Source organism: Capricornis sumatraensis, chromosome 1 (assembly GCF_032405125.1).
Source record: "Capricornis sumatraensis isolate serow.1 chromosome 1, serow.2, whole genome shotgun sequence".
Classification (NCBI taxonomy): Eukaryota; Metazoa; Chordata; class Mammalia; order Artiodactyla; family Bovidae; genus Capricornis; species Capricornis sumatraensis.
In genome coordinates, this window is record NC_091069.1 from 171,174,588 (window position 1) to 171,200,343 (window position 25,756).

Genomic DNA, 25,756 nt, shown 5'->3' on the forward strand with positions numbered 1-25,756 from the left:
TTCCATACTGTTTTCCACAGTGCCTGTACCAATCTACATTCCCACAAACAGCACACAAAGATTCTCTTTCTCCACTTCCTTGCCAACACTTGTGACTTTTTGCCTTATGAAAAAACAGCCATTCTAACAAGTATGAGGTGATACCTCATTCTGTTTTGTTTTTTTTGGTTTTTTTTTTGACTGTATCAGGTCTTAGATGTGGCACATGGGATCTTTGTTGTGTCATGCAGGATCTTTCATTGTAGCACCTGGATGCCCTAGTTATGGCACATGAGCTCAGTAGTTGCAACACATAGGCTTAGTTGCACATGGCATGTGAGATCTTGCAATGCAGGTCACCAGGGACTGAACCCACATCCCTTGTACTGCAAGGAATATTCTTAACCACCGGACCACCACGGAAATCCTTTGTTGTGGTTTTGATTTGCATTCCCTGATAATCTGTGATGTTGAGCATCTTTTCAAGGACTTGTTGGCCACCTGCATGTCTTCCTCAGAAAAATGTTCAGGTCCTATAGCCCCTTACCAGATATGTGATTCACAAATATTTTATCTCATTCAATGAGTTGCCTTTTCATTTTGTAGATGGTTTTCTTTACTGTGCAGAAGCTTTTTAATTTGATGTAGTCCCACTTGTTTATTTTTGCTTCTGGTGCTTTTTAAAATCTGGTTTCAGATTTAAAAAATCATTGCCGAGACCTATGTCAAAGCATTTACCATTTACATTTTCTTCTAGGAGTTTTATGCTTTCAGGTCTTACATTCAGATCTTTAATCCATCTAGAGTTAATTTCTGTGTACAGTGTAAGACAGTTGTTGAGTTTATTTTTTTGCATGTGCTATCCAGTTTTCCCAATACCATTTATTGAAAAGGCTGTCCTTTCCCCCCTGTATATTCTTGTCTCCTTTGTTGTAAATTAACTGGCCATAAATGCATAAGTTTATCTCTGGGCTGTCTATTCTGTCTCACTGATCTATGTGTCTGCTTTTATGTCAGTACCATACTGCTTTAATTACTGTAGCTCTCTAATATAGTTTGAAATCATGACGCATTATGTCTCTGACTTAGTTCTTTTGTTTTGACTATTTGAAATTTTTTGTCATTCCATACAAATGTTAGTGCTATTTGTTCTATCTCTTTGAAAAATTTCTTTGAATTATTAGAATTTTGATAGGAACTGTAGTGAATCTGTAGATTGTTTTGGGTAGGATGGATGTTTTAATAATATTGATTCAATCATGATTCATCCAATAGTATCTTTTCATCTATTTGTGTCTTCATCAATTTCTTTCATTAATGGCTTAAGAGTTTTCAATATATAGGTCTTTCATCTCCTTGGTCATAATTCTTTTCAGTGTAACATTAATGCAGTTGTTTTCTTTCTCTTTCTGTAGTTTAACTGTATAGAAATGCAAGAGATTTGTGTGCACTGATATGTATCTTGCAACTTTGCTGAATTGGTTTTTCTAACATTTTTTAAAAACGGAGTCTTTAGGATTTTCCATACATATCATGTCATCTGCAAACAGATGACATATAAAACAGCGCCAGTTTTATTTCTTCCTTTCCAATTTCAATGACTTTTTATTTTTCTTGCCTAATTGCTCTTGCTACCTTCTATTAAGTTTTATTTCTCCTTCTCTCAAGCCATTCAAGTCACTGAGAAGCAGAACGGAGGCATTCAGGACCGCAAATATCATGCCACCATATTTCTTCTCTCTAGAATAATAGAGGTAATAAAATTATATATAATTGTAAAAGCAAAATCAAATAGAATCCTTACTCATTAACCTCTGTACAGTCTTTGAAAACTTAATCCAGTTAAAAGTAACATGTTACCAGTCATTCTACATGGCTTGGGAAGGTAGCATAAAACAGTCTGTATCCTTAGGAAGTTTGGCATGTTCACTATGAAAATGTTCCTCTCAGATAACCCACTGCAGGAAACATTATTGACCAGGGGTCCTAGCTGCTGAGCTCTCAAAACCATTTTCTTCTTTGGTGATAAGCCAAGCTTCCCATGAGCTGTTCCCTGCCAATGACTCAGCACAGCATGGCAGACATATTTAATGAAGCCCTTTTCCCAGGAGACACTGGACTCTTCTGATGGTTCAACCTTGGACTGATGATTCTCTGTTGGTTTTTCTGTAACTTTCTTAGAGCTAAACTGAAGTACAAGGCTTTTCCTACTCAGCATGCCATTGTCCTAACCTCCTTCCCCCGCAGCGGTTAAGCCTTGGTTTTTACCTTCCACTTGATAATTACAAGTTTTCATGACTCAAAGAATATAGTTCCATATGACATAACTAAATATTAATATTTATTTTAAGCTGTCTATAAGTTTTATCTAGAATAGATTTTCCACAATGACTTAAAACAGCTATATAAGTATAAATAATTAGGTATCTCAGAATAAGACTACCAAATAAAACAGGAAGCAAACAAAAGAGGAAGCAAAACAAAAAGGTGGAGAAGGAAATGGCAACCCACTCCAGTATTCTTGCCTGGAGAATCCCAGGGACAGGGGAGCCTGGTGGGCTGCCGTCTATGGGGTCGCACAGAGTCGTACACGACTGAAGCGACTTAGCAGTAGCAGCAAAACAAAAAGGAAGAAATCCAAAGTAAATAGCAGTTTGTAGTAATTCAGATCTAAAATTAAAACCAATAGAACTTAATTATAAAGAGTTTTAAAATTTACTGGATGTTCTCATAATATTTTGTTTCATTTGATTCACACAACCTTGGAGTAAAAAGAAAGCACGATATTTACTGAGTTCCTTTATGCACCAAACACTGGACTGGGGTACCACTGTAATAACCGTATTTCCATCTTACACATGATGAAATTGAAGCTCATAAAGTTAATGGATATACTTAAGCTCACAAAACTAATAGTGGACCAAGGTCTTATTTCCCCTATGTTGTCTCCAAAATATCATACAGAGAATAATCATATCCCTAAGGATTGAGCCCCTACATTTATCCCTTCTCACTCTCCAAAACAGTATATATTAAAAGCAGGGCTCAAAAATCACTCTCCATTCATAACAGAACAGGAGTGACACTTCACTTCTCTACTCTCACATTCTAGCGACAGAAAAAGTGAAACCAAGCAGGACACCTGAAACCTATGACTTAGTTCAAAGGAGAACTGAAATTAATAGTTAATGAAGCTAAGATCACTAATTAATTTAAAATGCAGCTTACTGATTTTCAACTTGGAAAAGCTACCCTCAACAACAATCAGTATTGGGATTGATTCATCTTCCTGCTCTAAGACCAAAGGTATCCTACATAAGGTACCTAGCTGGACTCTACTGTTAGTACCACAACAGCATTTTCTATCACCAGCACTTCCAAACTGGCCAGTTGAGGTTAGTTTAATTTTAGTATGGTAAGTACAGAGGGAAAAAGGCATTCAAATTGTAGGTAAAACACCACTGAAACTTGTACCAGAAACAACTTGAAAATATAGATACAGTTTTTAGGACTAATGAGCAGGGGTAATTAGTTACTCTTGGTATTCTTCCTGTCTCTAACCATTCTTTCTCTTCTAATTTTTTCACCAAAACAAACTGCCTCTCACTGACACCAGTAGGTTTAGCATGCTGGTTTACAAAACAATGCAAGGAGAAGACCCTCTTCTAACTTCTAAAAATATATCATTATTTAATGCAAAATACATGATTATTTAATCCTTGGTAGCAGTGATGTAAAAATTACAAATGTGAATAGAATTTTAAGTTGTCAGAAAAATGTCTATTTTATCACCATCAAAAGAAATGGTCAATACATCAAATTTTTTTTTTAATAGCTAACATTTAGCAAGAACAAAGAATACTGAACTTTGTCTAAGACAGCCTGCCACTTTTCAGCACTTTTAGGAGAAAAAATAAAAATAAAAACAAAATTATATAATAGCTACAAAAACAATTAAAATATTTAGGAATAAGCTTAACAAGAAATGTCAAACCTATATAAGTAAAACTCCTGAAAGTTTACAAAAGTAAACTTGAACAAATGGAAAGCTATCTCCTATTTCTGGATAAGGTAACTCAACATCATGGAGAGTCAATTAATTCCTTATAAAGTTGATGAAATTCCCATTAAAAATAAACAAGTTTTCTCAAGGAGTTAGTCAAAATGATACCAAAATTAATAGTGAAAAATATACATCCAAACATAGCTAGAGTAACATGAAAAAGAAAAGCTACAAGGGCAGACTAGCCCTACCAGACATTGAAACATATTACAAAATGAAATTAGAACAGTGTGGTTACTGACTTAGGAATATGCAAATGACCCAGCAGAACAGAACAGAAAGTCCAGAAATAGACCAAATTCCACGTGGAAATTTAGCATATAATAACAATAGCATCTCAAATCATTGGAACATAGACTATTTAAAAAACTGTATTAAGACAAATGATTAATGCTTTAGAATGGATAAAATTAGATCAATAACTCATACTATACATAGTTATAAATAAACTCCACACACAGGAATAAACTTCAAATGGATCAGGGGTCTAAACGTAAAAAGGGAAACCTTACAACTGCAAGAAAATATGGATAAATTTCTCTTTAACTTGAGGAAAAGGCTTTCTAATCACAACTAAAATCTAGATAGGATAAAAAATGGAAAATGAACACATGAAAAAATATAAATTAAAACTATAATGAGATACCATTTCTCACCTATCAGATTGACAAAAACTAAAAAAGTAAATCAATTCATGTTATCAATGTGAATAAATAGGCATTCATATATTACTGGAGAGAATATAAATCTATATAAGCTCTTGTGCAGAGGAATTTAGCAATATCATATAAAACTTCATGTGTTTCTGTTTTGATTCAGCAGTCCTATCTAGTTCTCTTGGTTTATATGAATATACACATCTAATAAAAAATACTTATGCACAAAGGTTTTCATACCAGCCCCCTGGGAGATTACTAAATATTGAAAAGTAATCCCATATCCATATATAGAAGAGTGGTTGGACTCAACACTGAAATACTATAAAATTCTAAAAAGGATGAGAAAAATCTCTGAACTGATATGCAGTGACTTTTAGGAACTATAGTTAACAGAAAAGCAAAGTATAAAGAGTATCTCTCTCTATTATATTTTGTGTAAGAAAGAAATCAAGAAAATTACAGTTACCCTCTGTGTCCCTGGGTTCCACAGCCAGGGATTCAACCAAGCTGGAATCAAAAATACGCAGGGGAGAAAAGCTCCAGAAAGTTTCAAACATCAAAACGCCACATCATCAACTATTTACATAGTATTTAAATTGTATTTACAACTATTCACATAGCATCAACACTGTATTAGGTATTATAAGCTATCTAGAAATGATTTAAAGTATATGGGAGACTTAGTTATATGGAAATACCATGCCATTTTACACATGGGACTTGAGCACCTGCAAACTTTGGTATCTACTACAGGTCCTGGAACCAGTCCCCTGTGGATAACGAGAGATGATTATACACTGACTGTTCATTTGAGCAAAAGAAACCCAGAAAAAGTAAAGTATAAAGAGATTGGCTATCCAGGGGGAGTGAGAGAGAATAAGACAGAGGGAATGACATCTGTTGTGTCTGACCTTTAGAACCACACTACACAGACTGAAAATATAATTTTTTCAAAAATTCAAAAAGAATGGAGATACAGCTCTATGAAGGGATACGAGCAAAAACAGATGAACCAAACTGTATTTCAGATGAATAACTATGATAAAGGAAAAGATTAAAACTTTTTTAAAAAGCAAGAAAAAGAACTCACCCAAGTACCTACTGAACAGAATGTACTGGTTCGATACAGCAATGACAGACTGTAATAAAGCAGTCTGAAGTCAGACTGTTTGGATTCAAATACCTGACCATCTAACCACTTGCTAACTGTGTGACTTTGGACAAGTTAATTTATAATCTCTTTGTTGTGTAGGTTTCCTTATCTAAATAATAATAGTATCAATATCACAGTACTAACAGGAAAACTCTTATAAAACTGCTCACGTAAAAACTTTGATTACTGATAATATTTTGAGGATTTGATAAGTGTTTGTTATCGTGCATGCATGCTAATTCGCTTCAGTCATCTCCAACTTTTTGCAATCCTGTGGACTGTAGCCTGTCAGGCTCCTCTGTCCATGGGATTCTCTAGGCAAGAATATTGGAGTGGACTGCGATGCCCTCCTTCAGAGGATCTTCCCAACCCAGGGATCAACCCTCATCTCTTATGTCTCCTGCACTGGCAGGTGGGGTCTTTACCACTAGCACCACCTGGGAAGGATATTAATTTGAAAACACATTAAGTGTGTGGATATCAGGAGACACACATAATAAAAATCCAGTTCTTGAGAAATAAAATCAGAGAGACCATAAAAACCAGTATGTCTCAAATATAGTTATACAAAAGGATTGTAAAAATTAAGTATTTGGAAAGAAGGCAAGAAGCTCCTGAATGCACAATTAAAACTGGGCAGGCTTTATTTTCTAGACTATGAGGAACCCCAGATGTGTGTGTAGTAGAAACAGTATGACCAAAATGAGCTATGGGATTATTCTAAAGTTGGAATGCAAGATTTTAAGAAAATCAGATGTAGAGTTACTAGTGATAAAGCCAAATAATGACAAAGGTCTGGCTAGAACAGTAGTGATGAGAAAAGGAAATGGCGGTGGGGGCGGGGGGGCTGCAGGCAGCACAAAATTAACCAAGTTTGGTAATGACTAGATATGAGGTATGAGAGAACAGAAGAATATGGATGACAGTGAATGAGAAAACTGTTAGAAGCAAAGAACAAGAAGGAATGGGAACCAACAGAAAGAATTTCCTTTAAGACTGACGGTTAAGTCAGAGTTACATAAGAAGACTTGTCAATTGGAAAATAACAGTATGTGCAGATATCAAGACTGAGTGGGCGTTTGGCAACATGGGACTAGTGCTCAGAAGAGAATAAACTGAAGACAAAAACTTTATATATATTTTTTAAAACCTCTTTAGAATGTTCAATGTTGGAGAAGGGAATGGCAACCCACTCCAGTGTTCTTGCCTGGAGAATCCCAGGGACGGGCGAGCCTCGTGGGCTTCCATCTATGGGGTCACACAGAGTAGGACACAACTGAAGCAACTACGCAGCAGCAGTAGCAGCAGAATGTTCAAAACATCCTGCAGCATACAGACACCAGAATGTGTGCTATTTCAGAGCAGTGATAACCTCCTAATATTTTATCCCTTAATGTTAAGCACAGTTCCTAGAACACAAGAGACTCTCAGTAGAATGCTGCAGAGGTGGGCAGAGTAGGGAGCATGGCTTGTTAATGGCAGAGGCTCGATGAGAGCCCAGGTCTCCTGACTCTCCACTGTATCGTGATGAAGAGATGACCTCTGATCATCCATACACAGGACACTCTAAGGGGATCTTGTAAGAAAAAAAAATGAACTGTGGGAAGTATCGCTTTCAAGGGGCAGATGGAAGGGAGATATAAGAATATAGCAGGAAAGAAATGTCAGTTATGGAGGGAAAAAAACGACAGTGTTGTATCATAGACTCGAAGGAAATTTTTCAAGAAAGGAAGCATAGTCAACTGTATCAAACGAACATATGCTACAGGCACTGTTTCTCTGGTCTCCTATACCAATGAGACCCAAGCCAGAGAGAGGTCACGTTTTAAAGTAAGGAACTAATATACTGTAATCTATCTTTCACAACATTTTAAATACATATATCACTCTTGGCTACAGTTCAAAAAAAATCTTCAGTAAATTTTATCTCAACATGATACACAATGCAAAGGTCACTACACCAGTTGAGCTGAACAAACGCTTGTGCAATAAATGAAATCTGAAGCAAAAGGAAATGCTTGAGAAAGTAATTACTTACATGTATTGGCAGCAACAAAAACACATGAACTACTGAAGGTCTTACCTTAAATCTCTTGTCCTGCAATACTTTCTTGATGGCAACCAGTTCTCCTGAATCACAAAGTTTGGCTTGATACACCACACCAAATGACCCATTTCCAATCACTTTAGTGTCTGTATAGCTGACTTCTTGTGGCCTGTCTGGACCCTGCCCAGGAGTTGCCACCACTGTGGTTACCTTGCTGCCATCTTTGTCTCCTAAAAGAAAAAAGGGATAGAAAAATGAGAACTGCAAAGAATTCAACCAAGAAAATCGCCAAAGTATACCGAGTAAACTATGTGCGTTTTAAGTCCCTTCAGTTGTGCCCGACTCTTTGTGACCCTATGGACTGTAGCCCACCAGGCTCCTCTGCCCATGGGATTCTCCAGGCAAGAATAATGGAGTGGGTTGCCATACCCTCCTCCAGGGGATCTTCTCAACCCAGGGATCGAACCTGCATCTCATGTCTCCTGCACTGGCAGGCAGGTTCCTTACCGCTAGCGCCACCTGCGAAGCCCAAATATTCTATAATTATTTTTAAATGCTCGTGTTAGTTTATCATAACTATCATCACAGATTTATTTCAACTATTTGTTTCAATTATAAGTAATTATTTTAACCACCATTTATTCAGTCACTCTACAGAGCAGGCACCATGCTTAGTTTATATCCATGACTTCATTTAATGAAAAAATCCCATGAAGTAGATAGACTGTTCCTATATAAACATAATAAGAAAAATGCTAAATTTGTCCAGTCAAAAGGCAAATGATGGACTCACCAAAGAATCCTTATCTGTCCAACTCTAAAAGCCCTAATTTCTTCCTCAGGCTTTCTTCTTGTACTTGAAAATAAGATATGTGCGACTGAAAACATCTAATTCTATTTCTATTCAGACCACTCTTCCTTTAGGAAGGTAAAGCTTTAAGTTTTTGCTTCTCCACATCTTATCTCTTCTTAAGAAAATAGTGATACATTTCCAAGAAAAGTCAGATGGAAAAAAGAAACAGCGGTATGTTAATTTGGGGGTAAGAGACACAAACCTTGTAAGAAAAATCAAATCCATTCTGAACTGAGCCTCATTCATAACTAGCTCACCAGCACTAGGGTCTCTGTCCACTCATGGCCATCTCCTTATTTCTTCTGCCTTCATTTCCCGCCAGTAACAATCCAAAGACTATTTCCAAGTTCAAGAGCCACCTCCTTTCTTGACTAAACAATCGCCTTACTCTCTGAATTCTTAAACTATTTGAAATCATTCTATACCACTGAGCACTTGATTTTAAAAAGCTTTAAATTGTTCCTTTAGTGATTTCAGAACACACACAGATTCTAGGGACTACAATCTTTGCAAAGCAGCAATTATGACTTGTACTTCTTTTCTCTTTGCTGCCATTTCTAAAACCAGTTCTCACTGACAAAACTGCACATTTCTTCTAACTGACAAAACTGCACATTGCTTTTTCTCTCTCCTACTCTTCCATTATAGCAATTTTAAGATGTTAGTTGAATTCCTTTGGCCACCTCATGCAAAAAGTTGACTCACTGGAAAAGACTTTGATGCTGGGAGGGATTGGGGGCAGGAGGAGAAGGGGACGACAGAGGATGAGATGGCTGGATGGCATCACTGACTCGATGGCCGTGAGTCTGAGTGAACTCCGGGAGTTGGCGATGGACAGGGAGGTCTGGCGTACTGTGATTCATGGGGTCACAAAAAGTTGGACACGACTGAGCAACTGAACTGAACCTCATAAAAGAAAAATGTTGCAATATTTAAACCCAAATCCCAAACCAAGATGATGAAATATGTATTCATTTGTCTCGCATATTAAAAAAATATATATATATAATAATCTGATTTTCCAATGGTTTGAGACTTTCCTCTACTCAATTTAAGACTGCCAGAAAAATGAATATCCAAATGTTAGTGGCATATTGTAAACAATATTTACAGCCATTTAAGCTCACAGAGTTAATATACACAAAAGCCAAAAAGCAGTATCTGCAACTGATTAACTCTCTTGTGTGTAAGGCAGCCTTCATGACAGATACGAAAACAATGCATGATTCCTACATACAACAGCTAGGTGGATTATAGGCAATCTATACTGTATCACAGCCAGCTATCTGAAACGCATATGTCTTTAGTTTTAAGGTGAAACACCCGAACAGATATGATTTAGTTAGCAAAAATCCAATATGACTTGTAGAAAAAAATAAGTCAAATATTGTCAATACCATCATTTTATTTCCAACAGTTTTATATATGCTTTAAATGTACATAAACTTCAGCACAAGAAAACAACATACATAAGTTTCCTCTCACCTCTAGTTATCTAGTAAAACAGATCTTAAACATACATGCTAAAAACTTAATTAAATCTAATCTGAGTACTAAATGATCATGCCTCACTCCCCCTAAATATCCCATAGAACTCATTTTTGATCATGTTAATCAACCTGTATGCAGATCAAGAAACAATTAGAACCAGACATGGAACAAGGGACTAGCCGAAAACTGGGAAAGGAGCACAACAAAGCTATATACTGTCACCCTGCTTATTTAACTTACATACAGAGAACGTCATGCAAAATCCTGGGCTGGGTGAATCACAAGCTGTAATCAAGATTGCCAAGAGAAATAACAATAATCTGAGATATGCAAATGATACCACTCTAATAGCAGAAAGTGAAGAGGAACTGAAGAGCCTATTGATAAGGGTGAAAGATGAGAGTGAGAAAGCTGGCTTAAAACTCAATATTCAAAAAAACTAAGATCATGGCGTCTGGTCCCATCACTTCATGGCAAATAGATAGGGAAAAAATGGAAACAAAAACCATCTGGGTATAACCAAAAATCATGATTTCCCACTCTATAATCATATTTTAGGCTGCCCAGGTGGCCCAGTTGTAAAGAATCCACCTGCCAATACAAGAGACATAAGAGATGCAGGTTCGATTCCTGGGTTGGGAAGACTCCCCTGGAGAACGAAATGGCAACACACTTCAGTATTCTTGCCTGGAAAACTCCATGGATAGAGGAGCATGGCAGGCTACAGTCCACAGGGCCACAAAGAGTTGGACACAACTGAGGGACTGAGCACTATCTACTACTGTTAAACTTGTAAATGTTTATCCCAACATTATGATTTGCCTACAGAAAGAGGCACAAATAAGGTAATTCTACAGAAATATTAAAAGCAGACTTGAAAGATCAACAGGTCCTAAAGAGGCTATAGCTGAAAGAGAGTTCTTGAGGCCTCAATTTTAAACTGAATGGATGTGGACAGAGACCAATCTTTTCACCCTCTTACACATCTAGTAAAAACAACAACAAAAAAACCCTGCTTACTATCTTAGCAAAAATTAAAAGGTTTACACTATTCTCTTTTGAGCAGTGAGAGAAACTGCTGAGAACTCTTACAGGCTAACAGGAATTCTTCCTCCACTAGCAGAAAATCCTGGGTATACAAGCAACAATAAATGGCTCTAAGACCTTGTGCCCAAGCATCCTGGAATTTTTATTCAGAAATCATTCAAGCTCTTCAAGACTGTTCCATCAGATACCTGAAATAGCAGAACTGTAGAGAATGGCAAGGTCACACTGGCGGTGACTTCGTATGAGCATCAGTAGTGCATGGGACAGTCAGCAGCTAGTGTGCCAGGGAAAAGCATGTCACCATTTGGCACTGCAATTTGCTGACTCGGCAATAAAGTAACAGCTGTATAAAATTTCACTGTACAAAAGAACTTTTCGATTCATTGTTTCATCTACTCGAATGTGATAAATGGAAGGAACATATTTATTATGCTTCAAATGCAAATAAGAAAAATAATGGAAACAGACTTGTCCAATATAACAGAGCTTTAGGTGACAGAACTCTTCACTCGCCTCAGGCTGCCTCTGCCATATTTTACAACCTTCCCATTACTACTGAAAGGCCAACTTCATATACCATTACCCACTCCATCCCATCCCTACCAAAGGAGGAGATGCTTCTGAAAATACAATGTAAAAAGGTCAGCTCCAGATTAACAAAAGAATAAATAAGTAATCTGTAGTTCAGTCCTCAAACATTCATTTATTAATAGCTGAAGAGCTATTTCCAAAGATGCTTTGGCAACATTAAGAGTTTGAAATTTATCCTAATTGGAAACCAAAATATGGAAAACAAAAATGTAAAACAACTGATTCTGTGATGTTCAATTTAGAAATTGGTTAACTTTGAATCTTAACAATAGAGCATCATTTTAAACACTACTACCAAAAATCCTCATGAAAAGCCAGAATTCATAACAAATGTGCCTTAAAAAAAAAAAAAAAACAACCCACCACTTTGCCCAATATTAAATTTCCCAGAATGCAGGGTATCATGAGTCTCACATCAACTACAATAAAATTGGTCTCCAAAAAATGCCACTTTATCTCAGCAGCAACAACAGCAGAGCAGTGGGAGCAGCTCAGGTTCAGGCCTCTCTTCTGGCCAGAGAATTCCTAGGATCCTCTATTGCAATCAAAATTCACTCAAGTAGTATGAATGTCCCATTCTAATTAGAACATAGAATTAAACTCCCTAATCTTCACCACAATGGTTAAATCTTAAAAATACAAACCATAAAACAGTCCTCATGAAGCAATGCAAAGGTGGTATGCAACAGAACAACCACTTTCCATTGAAGGCTGTTAAATATAGAATACAATTTTACAAAAGCCTTACATGTATCCATAATATGTGCAGCCTAGTTCTCAATCTCTCATAGTTGTACCTGTACACTATATCTTGTGGTTACATTTTTTTCATCTTCTGAAATCAATCCTCAGAATGGACCCTGAGATGAACAAATGTTGCAGGGTAACACAATCCACGTCTAAAGTGTGGACTGAGCAGCCAAAACCCAAAAGGCCACTTCAGGCGTACATAAAGATGTCGGAGGTATCTGACACTGATACTCTAATGTTTCTTAAGATTCAGAGCTCAGAGAAAGCAACAACTGTGATACTGCTTAACTGGGAGGCTTTCAGAGATGTTAGTAAGTCATACTAACATAAACTGAGCAAAGTTAGCAATGACTGCTGCTGCTGCTGCTGCTAAGGTGCTTCAGTCGTGTCCAACTCTGTGCGACCCCACAGATGGCAACCCACCAGGCTCCCCTGTTCCTGGGATTCTCCAGGCAAGAACACTGGAGTGGGTTGCCATTTACGTCTCCAATGCATGATACTAACTCTATAAAATCTCCCTTTACCTCAAAAATAACGCCTCCATGTAGAAATAACAGAGAAAATCAAGTCTATAAATTCCAGAGAAACCAGCACATCAGGTATGATACAAGATACAAGGTATTTTTTATGAAGCTTTTCAGCCTAACAATAAGGATTTGTAGGGAAACTAGCTCAGACTATTGCTTCTCATAAAGAGAAATAACATCTATTTTTTATGGATGCCCAACAGCAATATCACACTCTATTGAAAAATATTACATAAATTTTTAAAAGAACAACAACAAAAAAATCACCTTATCAAGCATGTAAGATAGTCTGAAAGGGAAACACTGACACTATCAAATTTTCAGGTTTTTAAATTAAAGTTCAAACAACTCTTTATCCTAAGTAAATGGCTAAGAAACTTCTATTAAAGCAATATGCTTCCAAAATAAACACAACTTAGAAACATGAAAACAACATAAGTAAAAAAAAAAAAAAAAAAAAGCAATGAACTGAGGTCCACAGAAAATCAGACACAAATTCTAAAATAAACTCATTGCTGTCATGAAATAGGGGCTTTACTCAATGATGTGGAAGCTCTAGCAAGAGTACAATTACTCTCATACCTTGAAGTAAAACTATTAACAAAGCAAAGGAGTGCCAACTAAGCACCTCAATCAGTCACCTCAAGCCGAATGGTCAATAGCCTCATTAAAATTTTTAGGGCGATTTCTATGTAAACTTGTGGTAAAAATATTTCTAGCAGAGTCTTTTCCCTTAGATAGACACGATCCACCTCCACATGATTCTATCTAAAAGACTGGACACACAAAACAAAAAATTACTAAATTCCCTTTGGGGATAGGAAAAGTAAACAAAAGGAGAAGCAGGGAAAACAAAATGGACAGATGTCATACACGAGCTAGCCAGGGGAGATGTTTTCCTGTATTTCACTTCTAGAAATAAAAGGAAAACACATGGTGATCGAGGATAACAATGAGAAAGGAAAGCTTCTAGAGTCCTGGACAGCACAATAATGCCATACTTTCAATCACAGGCAGATACCACCCCAGCATTCACAAGCGTTGATTCTGAAGAACCATAAAATAACCTTAAGAAAAAAAGAAACCAGTCAAGGGCTTGTCCTTAGATGCAGAATGGTGTTAATATTTAAGTACATGCCACACAGTGAGTGCTCAACAAATGAGATTCTCTGCTTGAATTATTGGCAGTGGCAACAGTTTACAAACAACAACAACAACACATTCTTCTATTCTGCTATGCTCTTTTACCACCAGGTACATACCCTACTACAGTGCCTATCACAATGTCTGATAACTATTAAGAGTCCAAGCCCCTCACTTGACTATGAGCTCTTAGGAAAGCCAGACATTATTAAATTATTAAATTCATTTCCCTAGTGCTTATTAGCAGAGGGTTCAGCATAACGCAAGTGGTCAGCAAATGTCTGGTCTTGAATTTATATAAAAGTCAATCAAGCAGAATTATTAGTATTTGGGAATTGACTCCTTCCTGCTAAACATTTAGCAGTGTTTTCACTTCTTATGCTTGCCACTGATCAGATACAAAGCCCTAGGATAAGGTATGCAGAAGCCTTACAAATAGCAAAGCAGAATGGTGGGTTTACTGAAAACAAGGCAACAACAAGTAGCCAAAACAAAAAACACAATTTGCCACATGTGACTCTATTTATAGGTAGAATTACTCTACTTCATAATCCTTTTCCAACTAATTCTGGTTTCTTTGGGGCATCAATGTGTAGCAATGGATAAGAAACGGACAGGGACATCGCTGAGGTCTTAAGTTTAATTTACATCAATATATATGTAAGTGTATTTCTTGCCTACTATTTTATGCAAGCACCACTCAAACAGTGGACTTAGTTATCTAGGAGAGTTTATTAAAAATAAAGATTCTAGAATCTCACCATAGAAAGACTCAGTAGATCTGCAGTAAAGCCCAGGAAACTGTATTTTTAATAAGCCACCCATGTGCTTCTTAATGCAGTTTCAACTTCCATACATTGAGAATCATCAGTTCAGTTCAGTTGCTCAGTCATATCCGACTCTTTGTGACCCCATGAATCGCAGCACGCCAGGCCTCCCTGTCCATCACCAACTCCCGGAGTTTACCCAAACTCACATCCATTGAGTCGGTGATGCCATCCAGCCATCTCATCCTCTGTCATCCCCTTCTCCTCCTGCCCCCAATCCCTCCCAGCATCAGGGTCTTTTCCAATGAGTCAACTCTTCGCACGAGGTGGCCAAAGTATTGGAATTTCAGCTTCAGCATCAGTTCTCCCAATGAATACCCAGGACTGATCTCCTTTAGGATGGACTGGTTGGATCTCCAAGCAGTCCAAGTGACTCTCAAGAGTCTTCTCCAACACCACGGTTCAAAAGCATCAATTATTCGGTGCTCAGCTGTCTTCACAGACCAACTCTCACATCCATACATGACCACAGGAAAAACCATAGCCTTGACTAGACGGACCTTAGTCAGCAAAGTAATGCCTCTGCTTTTTAATATGCTGTCTAGGTTGGTCATAACTTTTCTTCCAAGGAGTAAGCGACTTTTAATTTCATGGCTGCAATCACCATCTGCAGTGATTTTCGAGACCCCAAAATAAAGTCTGACACTGTTTCCCCATCTATTTCCCATGAAGTGATGGGACTAGATGCCATGATCTTAGTTTTCTGAATGTTGAGCTTTAAGCCAACTTTTTCACTCTCCTCTTTCACTTTCATCAAGAGGCTTTTTAGTTCCTCTTCACTTTCTGCTACAAGGGTGGTGTCATCTGCATATCTGAAGTTATTGATATTTCTCCCTGCAATCTTGATTCCAGCTTGTGCTTCTTCTAGCCCAGCGTTTCTCGTGATGAACTCTGCATATAAGTTAAATAAGCAGGGTGACCATATACAGCCTTGACGGACTCCTTTTCCTATTTGGAACCAGTCTGTTTTTCCATGGCCAGTTCTAACTGTTGTTTCCTGACCTGCATAATACCACTTAATTCATACAACAACTCTGTGATGTACTCATAATAATCACTTAACAAATGAGTGAAACTAAGATGTTTGAAAGGTTTACTGGCAATATGCCCAAAGTAACCTCTTCAATAAAGTGTACCCATGGGATTCAGATCTAACCATTTACTCTAAAACTTGTACCCTACTACACTACATTGCTTAAGACTATGCCTTGAAAATAATACATAGGGGTCAAGGTCCTAAAATCAACCTTCTATTTTCAGCAAAATCGAAAATTTTAAATACTTTACAGAAGGTTCTGATGCAAAATTCTTACTCTAAAATATCTAGTCTCCTTTGAACTAATTTTAATTGACTCTATTTTAAAATCTTGTCTTAAAACCCAAATTTTACTTTAAGCCAAAAACTAGAATGAACCATGCTAACTTTCAAATGTCTGAACCTAAATATTATTTTACTCCTGGTCCTTTCTTCTAACTTGAGTGAACTGGAATAAAATCAAACCAAAACCAAAATGAATAAATATTTTACTTGGTCTTAAGCCCTCACTTGAAACACTATCAAGATGTATTTTAGAAACAGGTTTATTTCCCATAAAAGTAAAAGGCTTGCAGCATGTGTATAAAGAGCTTTGGCTTTTAGGAATTAGCATCAGAATGTAAGTCTTAAACATGCTTATCTGTTTGATTTACCAAAACTACTTGACACGGGCAGGGAGCAAGTAGACAAATACACTAAATTTTTCTTAATGAAGAGGTTTACCATATTACCAAAGAAAAGAGTACGCCACACACAAGTGTAAAGAATAAATGCTAGACAGACTTAAGAAACAGACGTGTATGTGTGTTCTCAGTCCCTCAGTCACGTCCAACTGTTTGCAACCCCATGGACTGCAGCCCGCCAGGTTCCTCTGTCCATGGGATTCTCCAGGCAAGAATACTGGAGTGGGTTGCAAAGCCCTTCTCCAGGGGATCATCCCGACCCAGGGGATCGAACCCAGGTCTTCTGCATCGCACGCGGATTCTTTACCATCTGAGCCACCCCAAAGAAACAAATAATTACTTTAAAAACACAATGACTCACTGATCAGGGCTCACACAATGACTCACTGATCAGGGCTCACACTTGTGGCAACTTCAATCTTGAGCCATCGTGAATCCTCAAAAAATAACTCTCACAAAGCTGATATATTTTACTCCAGCTTTTAGTGAGTGTAATGTTAAAATTAGGACTCGACAATTTTTTTAAATGGATTTCAACTGTTCCTGGCCTGATATACATCCCCCTCAATCCTCTCAATACTACCTTCTGACAACCCAAATCCATGCAGTGGGACAGCTGATTCATCAGTCTTGCTTTCCCCTGAATTACCCACCAAAGTTATCACCACTCCTAAATCCACACTGCTTTTCCAATACCACAGCGTACAAACCGACATACATTTTACATGCATTTCAAAGTGGAGGTTATTAACCTATCATTTTCTGTTATATTTCAAACAGTAGTAAAGGAGAGAATGGGAAAGATTGGATCTGTTTTATCCCATTAGACCTGCTTACTCTAGGTTGACCCCGTATGCTTTATTAATTACAATTTAACAACTAATATCCAATCCATGAGGGCAACCATGACGTTTATCACACATTTATTGCGGTAGCTCATTTTATGCCTATGCACATAGCAGGCTGTAAAATATCTGCTCTTGTAAGTGAACAACTTCCTATAGGACTCCTCTAAACACTGAAGACTGGTAAAAGTCTTAAGGTCACTAAAACAAGTACCTCTAACATGATACAATACCCTGTAATCTCAAAAGGGCTGAGTCACTCAAGAGACTGAAAAGAAAACGCAAAGACAAAACTCAGTGATTTGACAGTATTCCCGAGACCAGCTTTGATCACCACACATTATCAACAATAACGTATTTGTGGCGCACTTCTTAGTTTACAAACATGTTTAGACCCATAACCTCACTTTATCTAGGCAACAGTCCTACAAGCAAGGTAGAACCAATAATGAACTGTAGAACTGAAGCTCAAAGGTAAGCAAAACTGCTCAAGATTACAGTACTATTGAAAGCTACAACCCAGGGTCATCCAATATCCAAGTTCAATACACTTTCTGATGCCTAAAAAAAAAAAAAAAGAAAGTTAACCAATCCATTTCCTTCTATTCCAAAATAAATCCATAAAAATAATTCTGCCAAGAGAAACATACATTTTAATATAAACTGCAAAAATACTTTTAATTTAAAAATTGCTTCATTTTGCCTGAGCTATAAAGCTACCTGAGAGACGAATCATCTAAAATGAGTAAAATCAGTGAATATTCCCCTGAGGAAAATCAAATCAGTGACCTGACAGCAAACATTTATGTATTTGAACAGATTTATCACAAAATAACCATCCAGTGATTAGCAACAGCTGCTACTTTAGCAGGAACACATTTCCTGCCCTTTTTGTTTTTCTTTTGCGGGGTGTGTATACAGGGACAAGGGGACTGGTTAATTCTAAATAACCAGTTAATTCTAATAACCTTTTCTCTGGGGACAGAGAAAGCAGGGAAGCATGAGTTTTCCAATCAAGAAACAAGAAAAACGAAGACTACAGTTCTCTACATAACACAGCTTTAGGAATCTCCTACTGACCTGGCTGAACTATAGTATGTTGCTTTTATATGCTTTTTTATGTGCCAGGTTTTAGCTGTGGCACCTGGGTTCTTCAGCTGCAGCATATGGGATCTAGTGGCAGATTCCCAGGTGGGGGAGTGGTAAAGAATCCACCTGCCACTGCAGGAAACACAAGACAAACAGGCTCCATCCCTGGGTTGGGAAGATCCCCTGGAGTAGGAAATGGCAAACCACTCCAGTGTTCGTGCCTGGAAAATTCCATGGAGAGAAGGAATCTGGTGGGCTACAGTTGATTGGGTCACTAAGAGTCGGACATGACTGAGCGACTAAACACACACACATGGGCTCTAGTTCCCAAAAGAAAGAAAGAAAGCGCTAAGTTGTGTCCAACTCTTGCAATCCCATGAACTGTAGCGAGCCAGGCTCCTCTATCCACAGGATTCTCTAGGCAAGAATACTGGAGTGGGTTGCCATTTCCTTCTCCAGGGAAACTTCCCAACCCAGGAACTGAACCCAGCTTTACTGACTGAACTACATGAGAAGCCCCAACCAATGATTAAACCTGAGCCCCTTGCATTGGAGGCGCAGAATCTTAGCCACTGGACCACCAGGGAAGTCCCCAGTATTTTAGTTTTCATAAACATAAAGATAACATATTTGCTTGATAATAATTTAATTTATGGGAAGATACACCCATTTGAATGCAGAATTCCAAAGAACAGTAAGGAGAGATAAGAAAGCCCTCCTCAGTGATCAATGCAAAGAAAGAGAGGAAAACAACAGAACGGGAAAGACTAGAGATCTCTTCAAGAAAATTAAGATACCAAGGGAACATTTCATGCAAAGATGGGCACAATAAAGGACAGAAATGGTATGGACCTAACAGAAACAGAAGATATTAAGAAGAGGTGGCAAGAATACACAGAATTACACAAAGAAGATCTTCATGACCCAGAGAACCACAGTGGTGTGATCACTCACCTAGAGCCAGACATCCTGGAGTGTGAAGTCAAGTGGGCCTTAGGAAGCATCACTATGAACGAAGCTAGTGGAAATGATGAATTCCAGTTGAGATATTTCAAATCCTAAAAGATGCTGCTGCTAAAGTGCTGTATTCAAAATGTCATCAACTGTGGAAAACTCAGCAATGGTCACAGAACTGCAGAAGGTCAGTTTTCATTCCAATCCCAAAGAAAAGCAGTGCCAAAGAATGTTCAAACTACCACACAATTGCACTCATCTCACACACTAACAAAGTAAAGCTTAAATTGCCAACATTCGCTGGATCATTGAAAAAGAAAGATGGTTCCAGAAAAACATCTATTTCTGCTTTATCGACTATGCCAAAGCCTTTGACTGTGTGGATCACAACAAACTGTGGAAAATTCTTAAAGAAATGGAAATAACAGACCACCTTACCTGCCTCCTGAGAAATCTGTATGCAGGTCAAGAAACAACAGTTAGAATTGAACATGGAATAACAGACTGGTTCCAAATCAGGAAAGGAGTACATCAAGGCTGTATATTGTCATCCTGCTTATTTAACTTATATGCAGAGCACATCAAGCGAAATGCCAGGATGGATGAAGCACAAGCTAGAATCAAGATTGCTGGGAGAAATATCAGTAACCTCAGATATGCAGATGATACCACCCTTAGGGCAGAAAGCGAAGAAGACTTACTAAAGAGCCTCTTGATGAAAGTGAAGGAGGCAAGTGAAAAAGTTGGCTTAAAACTCAACATTCAAAAAACTGAGATCATGGCATCTGGTCCCATCACATCATGGCAAATAGATGGGGAAACAATGAGAACAGTGAGAGATTTTGTTTTGGGGGGTTCCAAAATCTCTGCAGATGGTGACTGCAGCCATGAAATTAAAAGACACTTGCTCCTTGGAAGAAAAGCTATGACCAACCTAGACAGCATATTAAAAAACAGAGATATTCCTTTGCCAACAAAGGTCCGTGTAGTCAAAGCTATGATTTTTCCAGTAGTCATGTACAGATGTTGAGAGTTGGACTATAAAGAAGGCTGAGTGCCAAAGAACTGATGCTTTTCAACTGTGGTATTGGAGAAGACTCTTGAGAGTCCCTTGGAGAGCAGGGAGATCAAACCAGTCAATCCTAAAGGGAATCAGTCCTGAATATTCATTGGAAGGACTGATGCTGAAGCTGATACTCCGATACTTTGGCCACCTCATGCGAAGGGTCTTTAAAAAGACCGTGATGCTGGGAAAGATTTAAGACAGGAGGCAAAGGGGACAACAGAGGATGAGATATGGTTGGATGGCATCACTGACTCTATGGACATGAGTTTGAGTAAGCTCTGGGAGTTGGTGATAGACAGGGAAGCCTGGCATGCTGCAGTCCATGTGGTCGCAAAGAGTCAGACACAACTGAGCAACTGAACTAAGTTTATTTTAAAAAATACCCCAAATGTGTATAATATTTGGTTGGTAGATGCTGAAATATGAATAGTAAATATATAAATAGTAAATTAGCCACTGTTTCTCATTCCCAGTTCTAAACAGCTTCCGAAGATACTCAGCACCAGCCACTAATCAACACAGGGATGTCTAACTTAATACAGTATCTTATCACCACCTTCTCTCTCGTGGAAAAGGAATCATCCACACTGTTATGCTCTCCTCCACTCTGTTAAACTGGATTATTCTTTGGACAATTAAATCCACCTCAGACGACAGACATTCTAAGTTACTTTGCCTTTTTTTTTTTAATTGTAGTTAACAGAAGAAACTTTCTCTCCCTTTCTTTTCCCTATCACTTCATTCCATTCAAAAACTAAAAGAAGCAACCTTAACCACAGCTGGTAAGCAAAAGGAGAGCACTTTTGTGCTTACACCAGTGTCAACAGAAAATAAAGCCATGAGCTCAAAAGCCAATTCTATCAACCTATTAAACTCCTGAAACTACCCAGAAAGATTTGTCAGCCTCCTATAGTCTCTATTTACTCCTTATCTCCCTCAGATTAAATCCCTCTATCAATCTAGTAATACCAGAATTCGGAAGAAATTTTTGACACTAATTTTTAGAGGGGGTTTAAGTTTTCCTTACTCTTAGTAGTAATATAAAATGATATGTAGAAAATATTATTATTCTCTATTATTTTTCACTGTAGTATGTAGATATTTGAGTTAATTATGGATTTTGTAGAAAAACCCAGGAATCTAATTATTATAGTACATATTTGCAAAATTTTCAATGGAAAATCATGTTCTCAGTTCCAAAACTACTGATGAAATTTAAGAACACAATGTTTTTATGGGATAAGGCTATTCTGTATAACCTGGGAGGAAAAGAAACATAAAATATTAGTTTTTTAACTTCTTACACTGTTGGAGTTGAAATGAGATAGGGTACCTCCTAAAACCTTTCATAATTAGGTAATAAGAGTTCTGTCAATTTCATTCCTATAAGGGACACCACACACTTTCAACTAGTGATTTTTACTTTACATTTATAACTACATGAGAAATGACACTATATTTAGCTCAGACAGTAAAGAATCTGCCTGCAATGCAGAGACCCAGGTTCGATTCCTAGGTTGGGAAGATCTCCCTGGAGAAGCGAATGATGATCCACTTCAGTATTCTTTCCTAGAGAATTCCATGGATAGAGGAGCCTGACGGGCTACAGTCCATGGGGTGGGAGTTGGACATGACCGAGCCATTTCACTTTCACTCTGTCCTGCCTAAGAGAAAAACATATTAAACCAGTATTGTACCAACTTCAGTTCAGTGCAGTCACTCAGTCGTGTCCGACTCTTTGCAACCCCATGAATCGCAGCACGCCAGGCCTCCCTGTCCATCACCAACTCCCAGAGTTCACTCAGACTCACGGCCATCGAGTCAGTGATGCCATCCAGCCATCTCATCATCTGTCGTCCCCTTCTCCTCCTGCCCCCAATCCCTCCCAGCATCAGAGTCTTTTCCAATGAGTCAACTCTTCGCATCAGGTGGCCAAAGTACTGGAGTTTCAGCTTTAGTATCATTCCTTCCAAAGAAATCCCAGGGCTGATCTCCTTCAGAATGGACTGGTTGGATCTCCTTGCAGTCCAAGGGACTCTCAAGAGTCTTCTCTAACACCACAGTTCAAAAGCATCAATTCTTCGGCGCTCAGCTTTCTTCACAGTCCAACTCTCACATCCATACATGACCACAGGAAAAACCATAGCCTTGACTAGACGCACCTTAGTCGGCAGAGTAACGTCTCTGCTTTTGAATATGCTATCTAGGTTAGTCATAACTTTTCTTCCAAGGAGTAAGCGTCTTTTAATTTCATGGCTGCAGTCACCATCTGCAGGGATTTTGGAGCCCCAAAAAAGAAAGTCTGACACTGTTTCCACTGTTTCCCCATCTATTTCCCATGAAGTGATAGGACCAGATGCCATGATCTTCATTTTCTGAATGTTGAGCTTTAAGCCAACTTTTTCACTCTCCTCTTTCACTGTCATCAAGAGGCTTTTTAGTTCCTCTTCACTTTCTGCCATAAGGGTGGTGTCATCTGCATATCTGAAGTTACTGATATTTCTCCCGGCAATCTTGATTCCAGCCAACTTCAGTTACTTGAAATTAAATCCATATTGGTTTTTACCTTTGCCCTTTCCTCCTTTCTCTAAGAGCTGACATCCCCCAAAACTCTCCCCACAAAAATAAACTTCACAGAATCGAGCAATGCCATTCAGATATGACAGGCCCAGACCCATCTCTCCATGGAGAAGAGCACTGACAGATCAACTGGGTCAACTCACAGAGCAGAGTCTGCTTTGCCTTTCTTCTGACGAAACTGAGCTACAAGGGAAGCTAACTGGACCCTGTTAAATAGAGAGCCCTGGAATGAAACAGTCCAATACTCACAGTGGGACTACAGTAAGACTTGGCTCCAACTGCTACTGCCTAAGAAGTAGGGCTGATCCTCTTCTAGCATCATAAAGAGCATGCTAGGACACCCCCATTCCAGGGGAAAGTAATTCTCATACTGTTAGCTGATAACTTATAATGTAAGAAGCGTTCTGCTGTTGTTGTACAGTCGCTAAATCATAACCCTTTGTGACCCCATGGACTACAGAAGACCATGTTTCCCTGTCACTCACTATTTCCCGGAGTTTGCTCAGATTCATATCCAATGAGTCAGTGACGCTACCTAACCTTCTTATCCTCTGTGGTCTTCCTTTTCCTTTTGCCTTCAATATTTCCCAGAATCAGGGTCTTTTCTCACGAGTTGACTCTTCACATCATGTGGCCAAAGTATCGGAGCTTCAGCTTCAGCATCAGTTCTTTCAGTGAATATTCAGGTTGATTTCCTTTAGGACTAACTGGTTTGATCTCCTTGTAAGTCCAGGGGATTCTCAAGAGGCTTCTCCAGCACTCCAATTTGAAAGCATCAATTCTTTGACACTCAGTCTTCTTTATGGTCCAATTCTCACATCCGTACATGATTACTGGAAAAAACATGGTTTGACTATAAGGACATTTGCTGCCTAAGTAATGTCTCTGCTTTTTAATATGCTGTCTAGGTTGGTCATAGCTTTTCTTCCAAGGAGCAAGCATCTTTTAATTTCATGGCTGCAGTCACCATGTTGGAGTGGTGATGTTGGAGCCCAAGAAAATAGTCTATCACTGCTTCCACTTTTTCCCCTTCTATTTGCCATGAAGTGATGGGACCAGATGCCAGGATCTTAATTTTTTTGAATGCTGAGTTTTAAGACAGCTTTTTCACTCTCCTCTTTCACCTCCTTTAAGAGGCTATTCATTTCCTCTTCACTTTCTGCCACTAAAGTGCTATCTGTGTATCTGAGGTTGTTGATATTTCTCCTGGAAATCTTGATTCTAGCTTGTCCAGTCCAGCATTTCGCATGATGTACTCTGCATATAAGTTAAACAAGCAGGGTGACAATACCTTTCCCAACTGTGAACCAGTCCACTGTTTCATGTCTGGTTCTAACTGCTGCTTCTTGATCCGCATACAGGTTTCTCAGGAGACAGGTAAGGGAGTCTGGCACTTTGTTGTGATATACACAGCCAAAGCTTTTAGCGTAGTCAATGAAGCAGAAGTAGATGTTTCCCTGGAATTCCCTTGTTTTCTCCATGACCCACCAAAGATTGACAATTTGATCTCTGGTTCATCTGTCTTTTCTAAATCTAGCTTATACATCTGGAATTCCTTGGTTCACATACTGCTAAAGTCTAGACTGAAGGATTTTGAGTGTTACTTTGCTAGCATGTGAAATGAGTGCAATTGTATAGTAGTTAGAAAATTCTTTGGCATTGCCCTTCTTTGGGATTAGAATGAAAACTGACCTTTTCCAGTCCTGTGGCCACTGCTGTTTTCCAAATTCGCTGGCAAATTGAGTGTAGCACTCTTAACAGCATCATTTTTTAGGATTTGAAATAGCTCACCTGGAATTTCATCACCTCCACTAGCTTTGATCTCAGTTATGAATCCCAGGGACAGAGGTGCCTGGTGGGCTGCCGTCTATGGGGTCACACAGAGTCGGACACGACTGAAGCGACTTAGCAGCAGCAGCATGCTTCCTAAGGCCCACTTGACTTCACACTCCAGGAGGCCTGGCCCAAGGTGAGTGACTGCACCACCATGATTATCCAAGTCATTAAGACCTTTTCTGTATAGTTTTTCTGTGTATTCTTGCCAACTCTTCTTAATCTTTTGCTTGTTAGTTCTTTATCATGTCCATTCTTGCATGAAATGTTCCCTTGATAGCTCCAATTTTCTTGAAGAGATCTCTAGTCTTCCCCCATTCTATTGTTTTCCTCGTCTTTGAACTGCTCATTTAAGAAGGTCTTCTTATCTTTCCTTGCTATTCTCTGGAACTCTGCATTCAGTTGGATATATTTTTCCCCTTCTCCTTTGCCTTTCACTTTTCTTCTTTCCTCAGATATTCGTAAAGCCTCCTCAGAAAAGCACTTTGCCTTGTTGTATTTCTTTCTTTTGGGGGATGGTTTTGGTCACCGCCTCCTGCA

General features: G+C 38.5%; 1 protein-coding gene across 3 annotated transcripts in view; it reads right to left on the reverse strand.

The window, feature by feature from the left end:
- GSK3B (glycogen synthase kinase 3 beta) overlaps window positions 1-25,756 on the reverse strand; it is a 208,598-nt gene that overhangs the window by 128,455 nt on the left and 54,387 nt on the right. For all 3 annotated transcript variants that reach the window (XM_068978845.1, XM_068978050.1, XM_068979423.1), the window contains exon 2: window positions 7,938-8,131. In XM_068978845.1, coding sequence (XP_068834946.1) covers window positions 7,938-8,131 — 194 coding nt within the window. The remainder of the gene's footprint in view (window positions 1-7,937; window positions 8,132-25,756) is intronic.